The 21,623-nt window shown below is 40.7% G+C and overlaps 1 protein-coding gene across 1 annotated transcript in view; it reads right to left on the reverse strand.

Moving 5' to 3' along the window:
• Nucleotides 1-21,623, reverse strand: part of ATRN (attractin) — a 117,634-nt gene that overhangs the window by 43,229 nt on the left and 52,782 nt on the right. Inside the window, exons 24-25 of the mRNA XM_009573463.1 lie at nucleotides 21,226-21,304; nucleotides 20,666-20,823 (exon numbers count right to left, since the gene is read on the reverse strand). Coding sequence (XP_009571758.1) covers nucleotides 20,666-20,823; nucleotides 21,226-21,304 — 237 coding nt within the window. The remainder of the gene's footprint in view (nucleotides 1-20,665; nucleotides 20,824-21,225; nucleotides 21,305-21,623) is intronic.

Below are 21,623 nucleotides of genomic sequence, written 5' to 3' on the forward strand. Positions count from 1 at the left end.
TTAAACTACAGCCTGTGACTGATGGAAATTTTGACAAACAAATTGGGACGATTACATACTAGGAATTGGTTTGCATTAATAACTAAGTTTGTGCTCCAAGAGAAAAGAAACTTGAGAATAATTTCAAGAAAATAATTCTGTGCAAAAATGGGTCCAGCTGACTCTTAGTCAACTTCGTAGTTTGAAACAAGTTCACCTTAAGCCTGTAAGTGCAACCATATCTAAAGTTATTTAAGCCTACATTCTTTTGATTTACAAGCGCTTTGAACTCATTAAAAAGTACTTGAATTTCACATACCACTAAAAAAAATAGTATCACCAAACCAATGAGAAATTCTGTAGAAATATTTTTTTTGTCAAACATAGCAAGAAACAAATTTGAGTAACTCCTCTCACTTACGTGTAATAAACAGAATTACAGATAGATCATCGCAAGATAACTCCTTCCACTTGTGCTGGACATTACTGTTATTTTACAGAAATAGGAGCCAAACTATTAGCCACAATGGGGACAGGGCAAATCTCTCTCCAAACACAAATAATTTGTAATATTATATATAATATTAGTACTCCTAATCTAAACTTGTTAACTGAAGAACTGCTAATGTACTGAAGAACATTTCAAGTATGGCATTTTCATAACAGAATTTGGAGTATTTGGGGTATCTAAATGCTTGGGAAAACATGAACAAACGCAGAAAACATTGTTTCTACCACTCTTCTTTCCCTGCTAACAATTCCGGATTATTTACATGCCATATTTTTGCCTTTCTCCACTATTGTATAAAGTGACTCAATTCACATCAGCGCTGCCTTCCTTTTCAACCCTACTTCACATTAGGGATGAGAAAAAATGAAATTGGAAATGATATTTTGAACAGGACACACTCCTAGAATAGAATTGTAAAGGAGAGAAAAATAAAAGTCTAATTAACTTATGAAACCAGAGAAGTACAACAGAGAAGGCGCAAAGTGAAGCAGGCTACTGGAGTTTGGTGCTTGCTGTGAATTCAGAAGATATCAAAAGGGTCCCTACTGCTAGATCCATTAACCCCACCTAGCAGGTGGGAGAACGCTATAGCACTCATGTTTTGGAAGTCTACAGGACCACACAGAAAACCACGGAAATTCAGAGATTTCAGGCTGCTTTGCTTTTTATTTAAATATAGTCCCAGTGCCAAAGGTAACGAACAAAAAAGCAGCACGTAAGACTGAAAGGCTGGGAGCTCCAAGGGCTTCCAAAGAGATAAAGCCAACAGCCAAACAAGCTGCAGTTGACATTTATGTACATCTTCCTCTATTTCTTCCTCAGCACCTCCACTTTCTCTTCTGTTTTTTTATGGTTAGAGGCAAGGATTCAATCTGACCTTGGAGAATACAGACAACAGTAACAGGATGCCGTGGCCTGAATGCTGAGTGCCTGCGCTTCTGTCAAAGGACCTGCTGAAAAACAAATGGTTTTTAAGTATTCTCGAGTGATGCCAAAGTCATCGAAACATTCATTTTGTCCTCTATGATAGCGACGGGGGTAAAGAGTGCTTTTCTGCTCAAGCGAAACATCGTTCCCGGTTGCAGTTCTCCTTCAAACACAAATACAATGTGCCCTAGTGAAACACATGGCAGAAAACACATATTGTTCTTGGTGCTCTCCACTCAACAGAAGCAGCGAGCCAACTCCAACAGCCTCGGTGGTGAGGTTTCGGGAAAAAACGAATTTAACAGTCCAGCTCCACCACCTAAAAGGCGGTCCCGGCTCTGCCACATGTGAACACCTTTAGTGAGCCAAGGCAAGTTGTTAAGCCAGCAAGAGCTAACCATAGGAATGCAGGGCTTTTTGCTGGTATTTTTGAGCTGACCCAGCTCACTGAGGGATGAGGTAAACCCAGCAGCAACCCAAGGGAGGAGCAGGGCAAGATGACTCTTTTTGGGCAGGTGGCTCTCAAATCATCTCAGCGATGTTAGCTTCCAGGACAATTTTTCAGAAGGAACCACCTGTTCATCTCTGCAGATGAGATTTATGGGATTCAGACACAGATTAAGACATCTAAATACAGGAATACAGAGGTATGTGCCTATTGGCCCTTTACACTCAATGGAAGCATCATCTGTGATTCAGTTGGCCAATGTAGGTGTCTATTACAGGACTGCCTGAACAGTTCCAGAACTAAGTCCCCACCTATAATGGGACCTTAAACACCTAAGGCACATGAAGACATCTATTTGTAGACCCCTATATTTAAATTTCCACAGTGCTTCCTCGCCCTTCATTTCATGGATGCACTAAAAGCTCCATTCATTGCCTAGGTAGGGGTAACCTGTTGCCATTCATCTGGCCCTAAGACATTTCACCTGGCCTCCAGCTGCTGCTCCAGAAGTGCATGGGCCTCTGATAGGTCCTACATCCTATCTGCCATCCTCTTGGCACTAGGTGCCCATGTTTAGGCACTAAATATCACACCACACTGCTAGACTGCATGCAGCTGTTTGTGGTAAGGCACACAGACATTGGACCCGATGTTGAGCAACAAAAAGGAAGTGGCTACTGATTTATTAAATCTGCTTCCAGTGTCAAGAAGCACAGAGAGACTGGAAACTGGGTCAGCATACCCCAGTGTTAAAAGCTTAGATGATTCAATGAAAATGATGGAAGAACTTCACTAAACAGAAGAAGAAACTCAAAGCCAAGACTCAAGCTCACAAGAACCACTTTGCCTCTCTCCTGCAAAAGTCTTTGATGTGGTGGTAAGCTGAAAAGTAGACCTTAATTTTTATAAGTCTGATCCAGAGTGGCAAAACATAGGAAAAGTTCATACTATAAGCCTGATAAGCAGGTTAAACAGCCTGCATCCCTGTTCTTCCCACCCCAAAACACAAATCCACAAACTTGACTAAGATGAATCAGATAAATTCAGGCTGTAGGAGCCTTGAAAGGCTACTAAATCCAGTCAGAGGCGTGACCAACATGTCCCAACGTTAGGATACAGGTACAAAGGGAATGCTTCATTATTATAATTATTTCTACCTTTCAGATCAGGCCATGGAGTAAACCACAAAGTACAGAGGAGCAGGCTAAGTCAAGACTACCCGTCCTCTGTGTTAACATTGTGTACCACGCCTGGAAAGAATAAGCACATTAATATCTGCTTGCTCTTCACTTCTTGCGTTATGGTAGATCCTGGGGACAACGAACATGGGCTAACACCTCACAAAATGTTAGAGAACAAAAACATTAAATGTACACAGATTATACTTGTAATCCAAGTATAAGAGGTAATAGGCAAATGCAGTAGGATGGCCGATTGCTGAGAGAAACCACAATCTTCTTGAAACAACTTAACAAACCCTGTTCTAATTGTTGGCGCTCAAAAAGTAGAACATACACCAGCTTTGTTTTGGGAGCCTTGTGTCACAGTATCCTAAAAGACAGTTTCTTTTTGGATGCAAGGGGTTTAGTTGGCCTTGGCCCATCTTCACCTGGAAAAGTGTTGATTAGCGTTATGCCCTGTCTCAGTCAAGACCCAAACTATTTGCATTCAGATGTACCAAGGAGAGTTTGGCAATTTAACAAATGGATACTGGAATACAAATTTCAGTGAATGAAGATATTTGACAGTGAAACGTGGGTGTTGAATCTCCAAAAGGGAAAAGAAGCATTACAGCTCCTTGCCTCTGTGCAGGGTTAATGTTCAGTTAAGTGCAGAACAAGACACCTACATGAAAAAACAAAAGATATTTGTATCTCTAAGGGAACAAAGCAAAGCTTGTTATAGACCATGATTACACCAACATTTTAACCCTTCCATAAGTGCTGCTGATGCCCAAGTGTGCATCCACACCCTCCCTTTAACCACTTGTTCCCGTATTTCCCATTACCCATCAAGAGTGTACAGTGTATTTGCAGCTGTACAGTAACCCAGATCACACAACCCACTGCAGCTGAAGACTGACCTTTGCTGAGCCAGCTTTCAGGTGGATTCACACCCGGGTCTCAGTCACTGCACCAATGGGCAATGTGGTGCCACACCTCGGAGGCAGCAGGACATTCCTATTTTAAAGGCACCATGGATCTATTTTAAATGAACAGCAAAACTACATCCCAAATTTTGAGGTTAGGAAGAAAATCTAAGCTGACTCGACCCCTCTAAGTCTTCAAAAGCTGCAAGAACAACTCACTCCACAGGGAAAGATTCTCTAGACAGAAAAGCTAAACCGTAAGTCTGAGAGAAGGAAGCAATTAATTGTAACTTGAAAAACTCTGATACACGACAAGTTAAAGTGGAACATGATTCAGAGGTGGGAGATCCCAGAGAGTTTGTAATACACTTGATGGTGTAGGTGTGGACATCAGAAGGAGTTGTGATACTCAATTGAAAGCTGACAAATTTGAGCAGGGGATAACCATCCACAGCTGCAACACCAGCTGATCTGACAGCTAAAGGTCCAGGAGAGGTGGATCACAGAAAGCAGAGAAGTCCCAGACATAAGTCCAGATTGATCTGTTCCTGCTTGCATTAAAAGAATTACTCACTGCTCATCAGAAGCTCAAAACCCAATTTGCATCCAAGCACACTCAAGACTGTTGCTTTATATTTTGTAGAAGAAAAGCTTCTGGCCAACTTGGTGCAGCTGAGGAGGTTCACATGCTCAGATTTACATTCTACAAGAAGGAAAAATAAAATCTCCACTAAAATTTGATTTTCACACCTACTACTATGAGCCGCATTGCTCCTGTGTGGAGGACCAATGAAAGAGATAAATAACTTACTCTTCACTTGCTGCAATACTAACTAAACCATTGAGCTTTATGGCACAAACACTTGATACTGTGCAAATATAAAAACTAGTTCACTTCCAAACTTATACCGAGATGGAAATCGATTTATATTCCAATACTGTGCTGCCTTACTGCAGTAGTCACAAATTGTCACTTTTCAGCTAATTGGCTGCAGTCAGCAGTTGGCTTAGAAATGCCAATTATATATGCTTTGTCTCCCATGCGAGCTCTCAGATTGCTGTGCAGAGCAAACACGGGCATAGCTGCCTCTAAATTAAAAATAGTGCTTAAGATTTAGTCCTTCATTTCTCTGCATCAGAAAAATTACCACACAAATCTGACAAACGGGAAGTATTTGTTCAATAAACAGCCAGGTGTTGAATAGTGATGCTCATCTAAATTTAAAGTGCACTAGCAAACAACGTTCTGGAAAGTCCCATAATTGGAACAGCAATCTCAGGTCAGACCCTGCACACCTACTCATTACAGCAACGCACTACCAAATGCCACAAGAAACCTGAGGCAGGGCCAGAAAAAACTCAACCTTGAAGAGTGACCTACAGGTTTGGTAGAAGTCACCTGAAAAGGAATCCTCTATGTTGCCTGTTTTAATTCTACAACCTGTAAGCAACAGCACCTTCTCAATCACAGCACAAAAAAGACTTCATGCTGTTTCTACTTTAAACGTTTAACTAGAGGAAAAAAACCTCTTTGCTAAAAGGTCTTGCTTATTAAATGCAGGTAAGGAATTCACTCCTTTAAGAGGAATTCAGCTGAGAAAAACAATGCAATAAAATCCCTCATTTAAAAAAAAAAAAAAAAAAGCACATTTTCCACTGCTCGGTTTAAAAGCAACAAGTTCAAGAAGAGGAGACTTCTTGAAAACCTATATAAAATCTCAACCCTTATACTGGACCTCAGATGTGTTTATGCTGCAAAGCTGTTTCGAGTTATCTTGAACTTGGCAGCAGGGATACAGCACTCGTGTGTTCGCCTGAACGCCTGACAGTTGGCAGGCGGCTTGCAGGGGGAGCGGGTACCGCTGGCCGAGCTGCGCACCCCGAGACAAGTCCCAGCAGCAAAGCTCGGCTCGCTCACAAAGCACTAAGCAGTTTGCTCATGCCACAGAAAGAAGAAAAGAGGTTATAATCTGCAGCTGAGAATAACATTTTGGTTATAGAGTGAGCTTTCTTGCCACTGTATGAGTCTTTTAAGAGAAAAACGCTGATGTATTCCTTATTTTAAATGGATTTGGATTTATACGCAACTGCAACAATTATTCTGGAGGCAAGGCAGTTCTGAGCTACTTTGAAAAAAGTTGTTAAAAATAAAAATGCCAAAACTAGACGCAGAAAGCGAGCCGTTAGCATTAAAACACTCCACTCTTCCCAGTTGCAAGTCCTCAAGTACCTCCCTCCAGTATCAGATGCTGCTGTGTGGATGCATTTGTGAAGGATCCCGTTCCTTGGCTTCGCGCCGAGCAGAGCTCTGACACCATCTGCGTGCGGGATAAGTTACGTTCGTCAGCATACGAACTATTTATGGAGAGTTTCAGCATGGAAAAAATTAAAACTTTAGCACATAACAGCTCAAACACTCTCAGTCCCTCAAAGTCCAGCAAAAAGATGAGCTTTACCATCTACAACCACTTGTGTGCCAAAAGCTTAAAAGGAATAGAAGTTGTTTTCCTAAAGAGCTTGCAATGTAAGTACACAAGAGGAAATCAAGAATAGAAAGAAGAGTAAAGCAGCTAAATAGATATTAGCAATTTTTTTTTTTTTTTAGGCTGCAAAATAGCTGACAGATGGAAATGGGCAAAACCTTATGCCTTGCATCGTTTCTGACCAGACAAAACACTGGAAATATATGCAAGACAGAGCTCAGTGTTGCAGTGGTATTAGTGGAGAAAAAGCTCTGTCTCCCTCTCCGAGGAAGCCGTGATTTCTAAGGATCATATGGGATGAAAGATTTAAAACAGTTATCAAACTTTATCACAAAAGGTTTGCCATACACCAGCTGCAGAAGTCTCTACAGAAATTCTAAGGATTTTACATCCTTAATAAAATAAAGTAGCAAAATAAGTACATATATGTATATATTATATATATCAACTATGTTGAATCAGAGAATAGGGAGGGAAGGGACCTTTAAAGGTCACCTAGTCCAATCCCCCTGCAATGACCAGGGACATCTTCAACTAGATCAGGTTGCTCAGAGCCCCGTCCAACCTGACCTTGAATGTTCCCAGGGATGGGGCATCTACCACCTCTCTGGGCAACCTGTGCCAGGGTTTCACCACCCTCAGCGTAAAAAATTTCTTCCTTCTATCTAGTCCGAATCTCCCCTCTTTTCATTTAAAACCATTCCCCCTTGTCCTGTCGCAACAGGCCCTGCTAAAAAGTCTGTCCCCGTCTTTCTTATAAGCCCCTTTAAGTACTGAAAAGCTGCAATAAGGTCTCCCCGGAGCCTTCTCTTCTCCAGGCTGAACAACCCCAACTCTCTCAGCCTTTCCTCATAGCAGAGGTGTTCCACCCCCCTGATCATTTTGGTGGCCTCCTCTGGACCCGCTCCAACAGGTCCATGTCTGTCCTGTGCTGAGGACCCCCGAGCTGGAGGCAGCACTGCAGGGGGGGTCTCACCAGAGCAGAGTAGAAGTTCAAAAGTAAAAAAAAATTAGTTCAAAGTAAAGTAAGTATATATTTATAGAAATAACCAAATAAAAATTCCTTGTAGTGACAACATTTCTCACATTATTACACAACACTGAAGCCACACGCTGTTTCAAACCTGGTGTCACATTACTACGTGAAGTGGCAGTAATTAAAAAAAAAAAAAAACACCAAACTTACTTTCCACAAACTACCTATTTGCAGGGAGGAAAAAAAGAAGATAGAAGAACCAAAGATACGCACAATAATTGAAAGTTCAACCCATTTTAGGATTTTTTAAGTAATGCACTCACACAGTTATGAAATAAAAAGCTGGGAACTTTAACAAATATATTTTTCTCCACTGCATACTCATGAGCTGGAGAACTGGCAGCCTGATCTGTGTCTCTAACATAAAACCAGGGGAAAAACATCAGGTACTTTGGAAGGAAACTTTATGCTGTGGAGCACAGGGTATGTGAGCTCATGTAAGGGCTCACTACGCAGTATCAGGACCGGTTTTGAAAGAGATATGAAGTCAGAAATCATAGGCTGGGCTGTTTTACTCATCAAGGTTTTATTTGCTGAGAGCCTTGGCTATGATTTTGTGTTAAAGAAATCTTAGCAGGAAAAAAAAACCACTGCTGGGTAGGGAAAAATGAACAACCTGTATATATAAGCTCTTGTATTAGCATTAAAAAAGGACAGGTAGTTACGAACTATCACTAAAGGCTTTCTAGAATATGTATTTCATCATTTTGTCATGAAGAACTTCCCAGTAAAAAACTGAACTGACAAATCAATCTATCGTGATTTATTTCAATCCCCATAGTCAAAATATTCACGTAATTTAAAGATACTTTGGGTCCAGGTGTAGGAACCAGGATGGTGCTAGTCTTGCATGCAAAACAGACTGTTTTAAGAAATAACTATACATGACACTCATAATTAAGGAAAAAAAGAGAAGAAAAAAGAAACCAATTTAGAAAAAAACCCAACAAAAACCCCAATCGTCCCAGAAATTTATTATTACACAGGGCTGGGATAGTACTACACCGCCCTGACCCCAACTGTCCACGCTGCTTGCCAACACTGCTGTGAGCAAGATTTGCCAGTGCGGTAGAAAAAAACCCTTAATAATATGAAGTCAGGAAACTAAGTGAAAGAAAAAGAAGTTTTAGCGACATTCCAGGAATGGTTTGTTTTTAACGAAAGCAGACCCGCAGAGCCATCTGAGAGCTGTTATTTGAGTGCTGGTGGCTCTGTCTTCATGTCTGTTAGCTAAACAAGCCAGAGGCTTTTTGGTTTTGTCACCCTGTGTTAGTACGGGATGTATTTTCCCTCCCGTGGTTTAGCCAGGCTATATGTACCGTTGCATTTGAGTATGCTGGCTTCTTATATTTTATTGGCAGTGCACTTTTCTCCTCTTCATTAACTCTGCTTCCTATTCTTTGACTCTTTAAATAAGCTTTCGTATAAGGAAATATATCTAGCTCTTTTGATAGCTGTAAAAGCTTCCCAGCAATAGCCCACATCGCTCGTTTTCTGAAATATATTTGAACTTGAGGTTTACATTTACATTCAGCGGTGGCATACTGTATTTTCAAGAGCTATTCAGCACAGAAGCACAACAACTGCAAGCAACCAGCACATCATCACCCTGGGCCTCACCCAGGAGAAATTAATTGCCTAATCCAGACTTTGCTTCCATAAAAAATTAATTCTGCATTTTTTTGATATTATGCTTTCCAGCCCTGCATCTTAAAAGAAAAAAAAAAAAAAGATCAGCTTCCTTAAAAGTAAGACAATCCATACATATCTTACTCTCATATCCAAAAAAACCCTCATCCTAAGAAATCCTCCTGGTATTATTAAATCTGAATCTCAGTCTATGTCTCTCCGTTCTCCTATAACTTTTCTTATTTATGCAGCTGAAGTTTTGGAACAGCCACATGAGCAGACTTCCAATGCTATATGAACATCTTACAATAAACCTCGCAAACAAAGATACGCGAGTTACTACTGTTCATCCCACATATAGCTTAAGTTGTAGATATAAAACTCCGAGACTTACCCAATGGTTGGGTAAATGGATAAAAATCCCATGCAACAATACAGCATTTGGGGAAAATTTAGCGTAAGCATTTTTCCAGGTTGCTGAAGCCACCACCTCCAGTAAAAAGGTACTGAAATTGCAACACATCCTAGCAAGGGTTAACTGCCTTTGAGAGAAACCCCAGTTTTTCAGGATTTAGGAAGCTGCTAACAAAAATACAACTTAATATGAAAAGGAACAACTTTAAAAGCAGAAAAATGTCATCGGTTTATGCCAAAAATAAGAAGGCATGAGCAGATAAAAAGGAAGCAGCTGTTTCACGTTTTAAAGTATCATTTAACTGTTCTGTTTCAAATCTTTCCATCCCCAGCAGAAGATGTCAGTTCGCCTATTCTGAAAAATCAGCATGTAATTGCATGTCTCCAAAAGTAATTACATTCAACAGCAAATTTCATCAGATTAACAAATTGATTTACGTTTCATTGTTCAGTTTAAAGCAAACCTCACCACAGCAAGAAAGATGCAGTGAAAGAGGCTCAAAAGCACCTGCAGTTATATCTAAATAAAGGCAAGGGACATCATTAGCAAACAACTTCGGCATACATTTTTGGAACAGAAGGGTCCCAGAGGGCTAAGGATGATTCTATCTCCACACCTACATCTATTCCTAATTAAAGGTGCATGAGGCACACCGAGGACCTGGCAGGAAAGCTATCAAGATCACCATCCTCAGTATGGTTTCCAGGCTACATAATTATTTTATCAAAGCAATCACTATCTATCTATATGTATTTTATTCTCTTTAGCCAACAACAAAAGACATTTTTTCTTTCCCTTTACCCTTACTGAGAGCTTTCATTCAATTAGCCTGTGGCTTTTGATTACAGAACAACATTAATTTAGAGAAAGGCTGGAAACCTCCACAGGCCATGTCCAGTTCTCAGGGATATTTATGCCCTGTAAATGACTCATGTTTCCTCCAGAGACAAATCAGGGTATCAGAGTCAGTTACAGACCCTGCTTTTTAACTGCGGTACAGTTTCTTCGCTCTATCTTTATTACGTGCATTATCAAAGCCTTTTCGTTAGGCTGTAAACCTCAAAGGGGTAACCCTAGAAAGCATCACTGCTGGTAATATTCATGTCACCTGAAAGAGGTCGAAAGCCCAAAATCAAAGGAAGGTGGAAGCGTGGGATCCGACATTCCTCCAGCTCCGTTTTTAAGCGGAGGGGTACTGTCTTCCTCACCCGGCAGGAGCTAAGGGACCCCAAAGCTTTCCTTGGCTGCAGTGAAGTGTCATCCACCACTTAGCTCTGCAAGAAAACAAATGCTTCCCGAACCACGTTAAACGCCGAATGGCAAGTAAAATTAAAGCCTAATTGAAAATGGTATTAAGATTCATGCTAATGGAGACCACCTGTTTTATGGGTAACATTGCCAATAAAAATAGCAGGATGGGGAAAGAGAACCAAAACTGCTTTAATGAAAGAGATTTCCTTTGAAAAATGAGAACTTGGGAAGATTTCAGTATTTGCATACTTCTGGACACAAGAACCATGAAACATTAAAATAATGATGATAAAGATCAGAGTAAGAGCTTTGTCTGAGGATTGTTAAGACTTTTTAGGAATATAATTCCTGGCACTTTATAAAATATTGGCTACTATTTCCCACTTAAATAGCCACGTTCAGCTTAAGAAAACGAGAATGCTTTAATCAGCCAGAGAGCCATTCCTTAGAAGAATCTCAGTCTAGTTTATAATTCATCTCTACTCTGAAATCCAGCTGACACCAGCAGCGTATGCCTCCACGTAAACTTTGCCTACATACTAACACAGGAAATATCTACTGGCTTAAGAAGATGACACATTTACAATGGAATGGCCAGCTCTGCAAAGCCAAACAGATGTGAAGAGAATCTGCCCTCTTACATTCCTACATACATTTTCAGTGTATCATTGTAAACCAGTGGGAACTGTTTTACAGGTCAAAGGAGGCCATTAGTGAAAATAATACAATCCCAGAGCAAACCCTTCGGTTGCAATGGAAGCAGAGCAGATATCTTTTGATGCATGGGAATAAACAGAGCTCAGGCTGTTCCCTTAGACTAACAATGAAGAAAAGAAGAAAAGGTCATAAAAATGTATGAAAATTAGCAGTCACAGGTCTAATATACAAAGCACTCGAATCCAAGAAAGTGTCATTTCTGAAAGCTTTATTCAGAGCAGAATGGTACTCCCATATCTATTTGAAATCTTATTCAATTGCAGCAGCGCAGCTCTTAACTGGAGCACTAAAATGTGTATTTTGCTTCAAAACTTGGATGCAGCCATCCTGGCGATGTCTGTGCCAATGATAAGTTAACAAAAGCAACATAAGGCAGTGACAGGAGGGCCCCAAAGGAAGATAGTTCATTAAAGAGTACATTATCCAAGAGGTTTGCACGTAACAGTTTACATTTCATTCCCCGGGACAGCGCACGCTGTGGTTTCTGTACACACAGCAGCAGGCATGCCGTGTAACCCATGGATGTGTGAGTGAATACACCCAGGTTAGTGACAGTCACCCGTTCCATCACCGAAAGAAAGTGCTGCAAACAAAAGGCTGATTAAATTACAGCACATTTGAGGCTGTCCTCCATTTTCAGGTCTCCCACTTGTTACAGCTTCTGCGCTTGAACTTTTGGCAGCTCCTCAGAAAGCAGCGATCAATTTAAGGGAGATGAATTGTTTCCACCTTTCGGTTCACCCTTCACTTTCAGCAGATGAACTAGACAGCAATTCAACTTTTTGAGTGGGTTCACAAATATTTTCCTATCACGGTAAACAGCGTATTTTGAAATACCTCGAATAATTATGACAACACATTATGTGACTGAATTAAGCTACCCACAGTGCATTAACTTTTCTGTGTAGAAAGGAATAAAGCTTTAGAAGAGCTATACATCCACAGTCCTGAAATAAATCAACTGGAAGAACCTAGAAAAAAGCTTCAACAGCCCATGCAGAAGCTTGAGAAAATGTGGGCCAGAGGCAATTTTAGCTACTTTTCCACTACAGCCTTTATGAAACCAGAGTGGAAGGCAGCGATTTAAGTGACTTGAAAATTTCCCATTGGTTATCAAATACGTTGGGTCCTCAAACTGTGTAAGCTGTCTAATGCTGTTGCAGCGCTCCACCAAGCAGCATGTGCAGGGATGCTACATAGTCACGGTGGCACTTTTCTGAAGCCCAACACGATGATGAATTGCCAAGCAAACAAAATATAGTGAATATTCAGCGAGATTTTGCAAATGGTATATTTTGTAAGCAAGAGGCTGCAAAATCCATTCGCCTCTTTTTGTTCCTTGAAGCATTTGGCTCATAATTAACGTTTAAGTGCATTCAAATTAAAATACTTCAACCAACGCGAGGACCAATTGCCAGTTAATGATACAATTACAAACTGTGTTTTTTCCTTAATCAGCTCCTAGGCGTCTTACATATACTTAGAAGGTAGAGATCAATGCAAAAGACTTCTTAGGGCTCTGAATCTGGGAGAAACCAACCTAAAATCAAATGGGACAGAATGTTAATGAAAACAATAGTTTGGGTATGAAACAAGACAAGAACACAAGTTTATATTTAGTGAGTGGTAGAAAACACCGTCAACAGTGAGCTGTAATGGAGCAGAAAGCTCATAGCCATTAAGAAGGGGTTGAAGTTAGTTATATTAGCAACTCTAATTTTCACCCCCTGTGCATTCAGGAGAGGGACTCACTGGAATCTGCTCCAGGTAAATACATGCTAGTTTAAACGTTGTTAAAAACTGCTGAGACTTTCAAATTCTCATCATTAGCTACTTGTCAGTTCCAGAACCGAAGTTTCACCTCTGAGTGAGCTGACTTTTGTCTGGATTGAAACCCATGAAAAGAAGAAGTCCTCTGAAAGTTTCTGCATTGAATTTCCTTGCTTCTTATTGGAATATTGTATAGCTGATTATTTGTATTCTATAGCTCTTTTTTAATCTGAGATGTATTTTGAATGAGTAACAAAGCAAACTTACAACAAAGATTAAGAAAACAGAAAAAATAGTCGGGGGCGGGGCGGGGGGAGATTATATTCCATTTACATGACTACAGAAAAACATCAACCCTAACAACATCGGCTAATGTCCTTTTCTAAAGGGTGCTGTCTCAGTTTGGTGGAAGATAAGGAATATTTAGGGCAGTGCTTTCCAAGCAAAAGAGAGAAAGGTGAACAGCTGGGGTTTGGTACAACACTTACAAAGTCACCGTGGCCGAGCCAGACAAAGTTGGTTAGCAGAGAGGAGCCGCGAAGCAGAGAGAATGGAAATATCGAGACGTTTTCGACAAGACCTTACCTTGGTTTTCAAGAAAGCTGGGCAAGCGAAGGTTTTAAGTAGCTTTCATACTCGGAAACCACGCAGACAGGAGGCATTAGGAAGCAGATTGCTGTATTTTGAAGGCTTTCTGCATTTTGCAGCTTTAGTTCTTTTACAAAATAATCATTTCAAGTCATTAAAGCAGGCAGGCAAAGACATCCTAAACCAATATACTTTAAAAAAACCCCCGAACTGAAGTGGTTTTGAAGAGAGGTGGAGCAAGAAGGAAAAAAAAGCCAGAATTCAGCATTGGCAAGGACACAGCTATCTGTAACACAAAAGAGCATTTATACTCTCCAAGTCCAGATTTTAACAGGCAAGGAGAGGGAAAAATTTCAATCAAGGACTTCAAAATAAAGTTTCTAATATTGAAAAAAAACCTGTGGATTGCAGATTAATTGCTCTGCAGTAAAGACTGTACATTTCTGAAGTTCTCTGTTGCAAGATTCTGTATATACATAAACACTTCTGTTTAGACACATCTACTGTATCTAAATTGAAAATAAGCCAGGATAAGAGAGTGTACGTACAATGACTGTTTATTATGATATTCAAACAAACAAAAAAAAAACCACCACCAAAACCAGTTGAACACGCTGCACTGCACAGGAACAGCCCAAACACATGCGTAAGCTGCAAGGTGACGCACACACACAAGGAGAGAATATTTTCCAGCAGTTTGGCAGTAGCCGAGTTTCACTGACTTCATCATAGATCTTATATTAAAAACACTGTAATTTCAAAAGGGAAATTGAAACATGTTCTGTAGCTGCAAAAAGTTTAATAGTGTAACTGCACTGAGCAGAACTGCAGGAGGCAGTCTCTGAGATAAGAAACACAGTTTGCATCCTGGCCATACTGCAACATATAGTTTTAATTAACGAGTCGGCTTGCCCTGAAGGCCTAAACCCAACTGCATAGGAACTTTTATGCAGTGAAATAAGGGACAACCACTTAGAAAAAGAAATAAGAGAGGGAGTATGGGAAAGGTCTGAGTAAAGACTATTCCTGAGAAGAAAGGAGCATGGGATGAGTGCTGAAGGAGCAGTCAGGAAAGCAGAGAGCGGCTCTACTTTAAATCTTGTAGTGAATCCCAATCAAGGATCAATTGCTAGAAAGTCCCTGTCCCAAAAATCCATAGCTTGAGTTATCTTCTATTTTATCTTATTGAAGATAAACTTCTACAGAGAGCCAAGACTTTACAAAAAAGGAAAAAACAGGGAAAGCAAATAGGAAAGAGGTACAGAAAGGACAGGTAGGAACACAGATTGCAGTTAAGGGCAATTGAGGGCAGCTCAATCCACCATGGAAGATTGCACAAGACCTGAAAGGACACAGTGAATCCTGGAGACAAAGCATACTTTTTTACTGACTTTTGTCTAGTTTTTCCTTATGGAACCATTACATTTCATAATACCTACTCATCAACTGCTCTGAAAAAAATTATCAGGATGGTGAGGAGGGAAAAGAAATTAGTTAGAGTAAAGCATTACCCTGGGTGGTGTAAGCAGCGTAGTGTCAAAGCGTATAGTGTCTTAGCATCTGGCCTGGAAAAGCTTTCATGTGGCATCAAATGTGACAGCACGGTTACACCAGATGGTAAATGGACTGAAAGTACAATGTGATACTGGCCAGAAGCAGATCTATATGGTTACAGCCTCTTTATGAAGGAGACATGAAAACCCTCACAAGGGTAGACCTAGCAAATATGGGCTAAGATAAGGAGATAGTGAGGTGGATTGAAAACTGGATGAATGATTGGGTCCAGGAGGTGGTGACCAGTGGCATGAAGTCTAGTTGGAGGCCAGTAATTAGAGGTGTACCCCAGGGTTCAATACTGGGCCTGATGCTATTTAACATCTTCATTAATGATTTGGATGATGCAGCAGAGTGTACCCCCAGCAAGTTTGCAGGCGACACCAAACAGAGGAGTGGCTGATACACCAGAGGGTTGTGCTGCCATTCAGAGGGACCTCACCAGGCCAGAGAAATGGGCCAACAGGAACCTCATGACGTTCAACAAGGAGGAGTGCAAAGCCCTGCCCTTGCGGAGGAACAATCCCAGGCACCAGTATGTACTGGGGGCCACCCAGCTGGAAAGCAGCTTGGCAGGAAAGGACCTGGGGGTCCTGGTGGACATCAAATTGAACATGAGCCAGCAACGTGCCCTTGCCACAAAGATGGTCAATGGTATTTGCTTACCATGCAACGGCTGCATTAGACAAAGTATTGCCAGCAGGTCAAGGGAGGTGATCCCCTCCCATCTATTCAGCACTGGCAAGGCCACACCTGGAGTACTGGGTCCAGTTCTGGGCTCCCCAGTACAAGAGAGGCATGGACATACAGGCCAGTGTCCAGCAAAGGGTCACAAAGATGATGAAAGGGACTGGAGCATCTCTGCTATGAAGAAAGGCTGAGAGAGCTGGGACTGTTCAGCCTGGAGAAGAGAAGGCTCAGGGTGGATCTCAATGTCTACAAACACCTGAAGAGGGGGTGCAAAGGGGATGGAGCCAGGCTCTTTCCAGTGGTGTCCAGTGACAAGACAAGGGGCAATGGGCATAAACTGAAACACAGGAGGTCTATCTGAACACCAAGAAACACTTTTTTACTACGAGGATAACTGAGCACTAGCACAGGTTGCCCAGGGAGGTCATGGAGTCTTCATCCTTGGAGATATTCAAAAGCTGCCTGGACACAGTCCTGGGCTACTTGCTCTAGGTGGCCCTGCTTGGGCAGGGGGCTGGACCAGATGACCTCCAGAGGTCCCTTCCAACCTCAACCACTCTGGGATTCTGTGAAGACGACCATGCTGTTTGTCAAATTTAGGAATACAAAATGCAGACTTGAATCTCCAACGGTTGTTAAAGGATGCAGAAGAAAACTGGTTTTATCTCACACTCAGACGAGCAATGCTGCTGGGTTGCTGCGAGAAAGGAGGGAGGAATGCTATGTCGAGATACGAGGAGATCTGCACCGAAAGGAGGTGCAGGTGGGCTTGCTGGAGAAGAACGTAAAAGCCATAGCAAAGTAACAAAGAACTGCTACTGCAAACATGAGAAAGGACTGAGACATTCAACACCAATAGGTATTCAGAGAAAGATGACAAAAAAACGTCAATTTGAGGAAAAAAGTTTCTCAGCTATGAACTGAAGAGCATGCTAACAGAAATCGTAAGGACCACATATTCCTGGATGCGATATCGCTGCCAGACTTCTTCACAAAAAGGGTCTCTCAACCAATAAGAGCTGATGCTATTTTAAGACTTCATTTTGGCAAGTAACTAGGACATTAAGAAGAGCTGGGGATATAAAATTACCTTGGATTGAGTGCACACAAGCAAATTCATATGAAATTAAGGATAAAACAAGGTAAGTGTTGTAAGAGAATCAAAGTTGACTCTTTTTAACTATGAGAAATTAAATAAGACAGTAAAATCAAGTGGACTAAGGAGATAAGGAATGGAAAAGCAGCCATTCAAGTATTTCTCTCAGGCCAAAGACGCAAAACTATTTGAAAGCTGTATCCTCAGAACTAACCTCAAAAAGGACATTAGGAACAATTAAAGAGTCTACGTATTATGGAGAGGAAAGGATTCATTAGCAAGAAGCCAGCAAGTAGTACAGAGATAAAATAAGAACTGCCAAATGTCAAGCTGCGCTAGACCTCAGCAAACGATAAACAAAATAGCAATAGATATTTCAGCCACACAAGTAAATGAGAAAGGGAAAGGGAAAGGGAAGAGGGTAAGGATAGGCAAGAGATTAAAACCAATCAGCTACATCCCTAAAACTAAATTACGAGTTTTCATTAAGGACAAGGACACTGAACATAGGTGCCAGGCAAAGTGTCTAATGGGAACAAAGTTATAAAAAGATGCAGAAGCAAGGTGGAGACAAAACTCAAATGTTTCGATGCGTTCAAAGTCAGTGAAAGCAGACAGCATGCATCCCAGTGCTCCAAAAGAAATGGCAGATGAAATAGCACCTCTGGTAGCAAGGCTGTTAGAGCAATCTACCAGCCGAGCGTGGCACTATGGAAAACTTCAAACTTGTATTTAGAGGAGGGAGAATCTAGATATTCACGCTGCCAAGACCTCAATAGTGTGCAAAGTTTCAGGACAAGTTTTGAATAAAGGAACTGAAGCAGTAAATGAAAAACTCAATTCAACGAGCAATAGAGCTGACAACGGTAAGCTGTGATATGCCAGCCCACTATTTTCTGTCTGTAAAAATAATTAATTGTATAGACCTAGGAAGTACAGCTGAGCTCAGCCAAATTTCATTATGGATTTCAATACTCTGGAAATTCCTGGGCAAGATAAAGATGATGAGGATTATTTCAAGAATCATAGCTGTTAAGGGGGACAGAAGTTAGTTCAAGGATGGCATTTGGACAGACTTTGAATGATATCTTCATTAATGACGCAGACCCAAAAAGAAAGTGTGCTAACTGCACAATCTGCTGACAAAGTCAAAAGAGATCATCAATAAATACACGGAAAAGAACCACACAGAAGAACAACTAGATGATCTTCAGGACTGGCAATATTATCCAGTAACAGCAGCAGGATAACATTTTATGATGCTATTGGGGACTGAGAAGAATGTTCACTATCAAGACTGGGAGCTAATCAGTTGGAAACCAAGGATGTGAAAGAACAGGGTATATTAGCCCTTTTAAAATGACTAAGGACTATTAATTGCTGCAGCCATGAGAAGGAACAAAGCAGAACACTGCCATAAAAGGACCTAGAAAAGTCCATAAAGGATCTAGAGATACTGCTGTACAAAGCAATGGTGAGACCTGATCTCCATGACCTTATACATGGCTGACCAAAACCATACAAGGGAGATTAATACAAGCGAGGGCAGAGGAAAAACAAATGAGGCAGCTGAACCTGAATAAGGACAAGATGATGAGGGTTTGTCTTGCTTAAGCCAACAAACACTAAATGCTGAGAGAGGATATGACTTGTCCAAATTCATCCAGGGAAAGCGGGAGACCCAGCTGCCAAACAAGGTGGAGGGGACATTTAAGCTCAATGACAACACTGGCATAGGAAAAGCTAGCAGAAATTCACCGTAAGTACAGGCAGGGTGGAGACCGGAGTAAACACAGGAGAGCTTAAGGGACAGGAGATAGCACTGTTCTTAAACATCTACAAAGTCCTAACACACAGCTCTGCATCAAGAAATAGCAAATAAATCAGGGTAAGGTACAGTCCAGCACTGATTATGAAAAGTAAACTATCAGCCAACATAACCTGTAAGTTAAATAAAATATTTTTTTTCCCTGACTCCTGCAATTACCCACTTGTTAAAAGAGAAGCCTAAAGATTTAAACACATCATTACGCAAGTGCCCACCTTTGTACACAGGACGTTACTTTCTCTACTGAAAGCAGTATTTACCTTAAATGAAAACAATGAGGCTTAGTACTTGCTGTTTGAGTATCCAATGACATAAAGGTTTTACCTTGCAGCTCTTGCAAACTCCTCCATATATAAAAATTAGAACTTGACAATGAACTAAGACTTTACCAATTTGCAAAGTAAAAACTCTCCAGCTGGAAAATGATTACCAGTATTGTAAGTGATATTAAAAAGAACGAAAATGCAGTCCAAAGTCAGCCTATCAAACGTACCAGTCTGCAATCAACAAGACAAAGTTTCTGAAGTACTTAAAATCCACCATCTTTCCCAGAAGGAGATGCAGACATTTCACAAGTATTCCTAATATTTTTTAAAAAGTTCAGGGAATACCTTGAAAAATATCACTATAACTTAAGGACCTGTCTTCCAGGGGGACCTCATTTCCTTGCTCAATATTATCATGTGCATTATCTTTGTTGGAAGTGACCCCTATGGTGAGTTTGTGTGACTGGTATGTCTGAAATATCAAGTAAATTAATGTGAAGTTCTCAGCCTTCACATAATAATTAGTTGAATAAGTGTGAAGATGGAAGAATTTGGGTTCCCACATTTGACCAAGCTGCTTAAAAAAGGCAGAATTCAAATATACAGAGTCTCATTTGAGATCTCTGTTCCAGACCTAGAAGTTCTTTTATCCTTCAAAGGGCACCTGTATCACTCTGAGTACACTGCAGGTTGATACTTGACTTAGCCCAGAGCAAGAAGATGGCCAAGGTTTCTCTGAATTCTCAGCTGCTGCAGCAGTTGCTGAGTCTCTGTGATTGCAGTCTGTGATCTATGAGTGCTTTCACGATCCACCAAGCTTCATCCTCTGCTTCTTCAGCACTTACCCTTATCATCACAGTCAGTCTGACACCTGAGGCAGCGTGTGTGTTAACTGACTGCACTGAATTAAGGGATAGAATGAGTTTCGTCTTATTCTGCAGGTACCACCAGCCTTGTGCAGCACAAGGAGAAAGGGGGGTAGCCCTCGAGCTGTGCCTTTTGAGAACAAGACGTTCAAAAGAGACATTAAGAACATTTCCTCTCTTTTCTCATTCTGGGCTTGGTTTTTGGCTATGTGAGTCTTTGTTTTCTTCAACATCAATATCTACACATTTAAAGTCAGAGAGCTCGTTAGAACATAGCCCTGTTAACAAGCAAGCATCCCACTTTATTTCACAGCGCATTTTTAGATCCACTGGGCTGAGGCAACATCAGAAGACGACGCACCTTTTTGCTCTTAATCAGGAACATCAAACCCTTTCTCTGCTGCAGGATTGTATTGAAAGGTGGTTCAGCTTGGACAACACAAAGCACGCCGAACTGCCACATCACTTGAGAGAAACAAAAACCTACTTTTAAATAATTATACACACTTTAACAGCTCCTACCTGTATTTTTATCGGCCAGGTGAAATTGCTGACGTAAACGAAGAAAGTGATGTTTGGATTGTTGCGGAAATCAAATTTCTCGTTGGAGAAACTGTCCTTGTATTCTTTTATATTGGTTCTTGAAACAACTGGAATTTCCTCCCCAGCCTGCGTGCCAGCTATTTTCAAATGTTAAAAAGTAGCAACAAAAGATGTTTCAATGCACATTTTAAGTGGCAAACAAAAAGGGCGAAGGATCCTGAATTTTAATGTTACAAAACTAACTATTCATCTGAACATTATTATTTTAAGCTGCATTGCATTATCAAAATCACTGTATGCCAAAATACTGTGTTACTAAAAATCAAATTTGCACCTTCGATGTTTCCAAAATACACTATTAAAATAGAAAAACATAGTTCTTTTTGGTATTTTACTTCTGCCCCCCAGGCCTAACATTTAAAACCATTACAGAACAAGTTCATAGGTTTGAAAAAAAAAGTTTCCCAATTAAATTTGCATTTGTTGAAAACTGGCAACTGAAACAAGCTACCAAGAAACTTAGATCATGACCATTTTACCTGCAAAACTTGTGGACCAAGTAATGTTGAGGTTGAAGTTTTTAGACGCATTGATAAACATGTCCAGGTCTCTGTTTTGCTTGGGGGAAAAAGAAAAGAAAACCCATTTTTAGGATAACGATTTTACTGTACTGTTTCCTAGCAAAACTTCACTGAAAAAAAAAAAAAAAAATCTTAGAGTTTGTTATGTACATGAAGCAAATACATCAAGCAAAAAAACTATTTACATGTTTTGAAAGCAGTATTCTCCTCCCCAAGGAAAGCATAATAAAGAACAAAACAATCACGTGCGTAGAATAAAACAGGAAGACTAGAGACACACGTATTGGGTGAACAACAAGCAAAACTAGAGCTGCTCAGCAGTTGTTCAAACAACTGTAAAGAATCAACTGTGATTC

The sequence above is a fragment of the Fulmarus glacialis genome, unplaced genomic scaffold, assembly GCF_000690835.1.
Source record: "Fulmarus glacialis isolate BGI_N327 unplaced genomic scaffold, ASM69083v1 scaffold3050, whole genome shotgun sequence".
NCBI lineage: Eukaryota > Metazoa > Chordata > Aves > Procellariiformes > Procellariidae > Fulmarus > Fulmarus glacialis.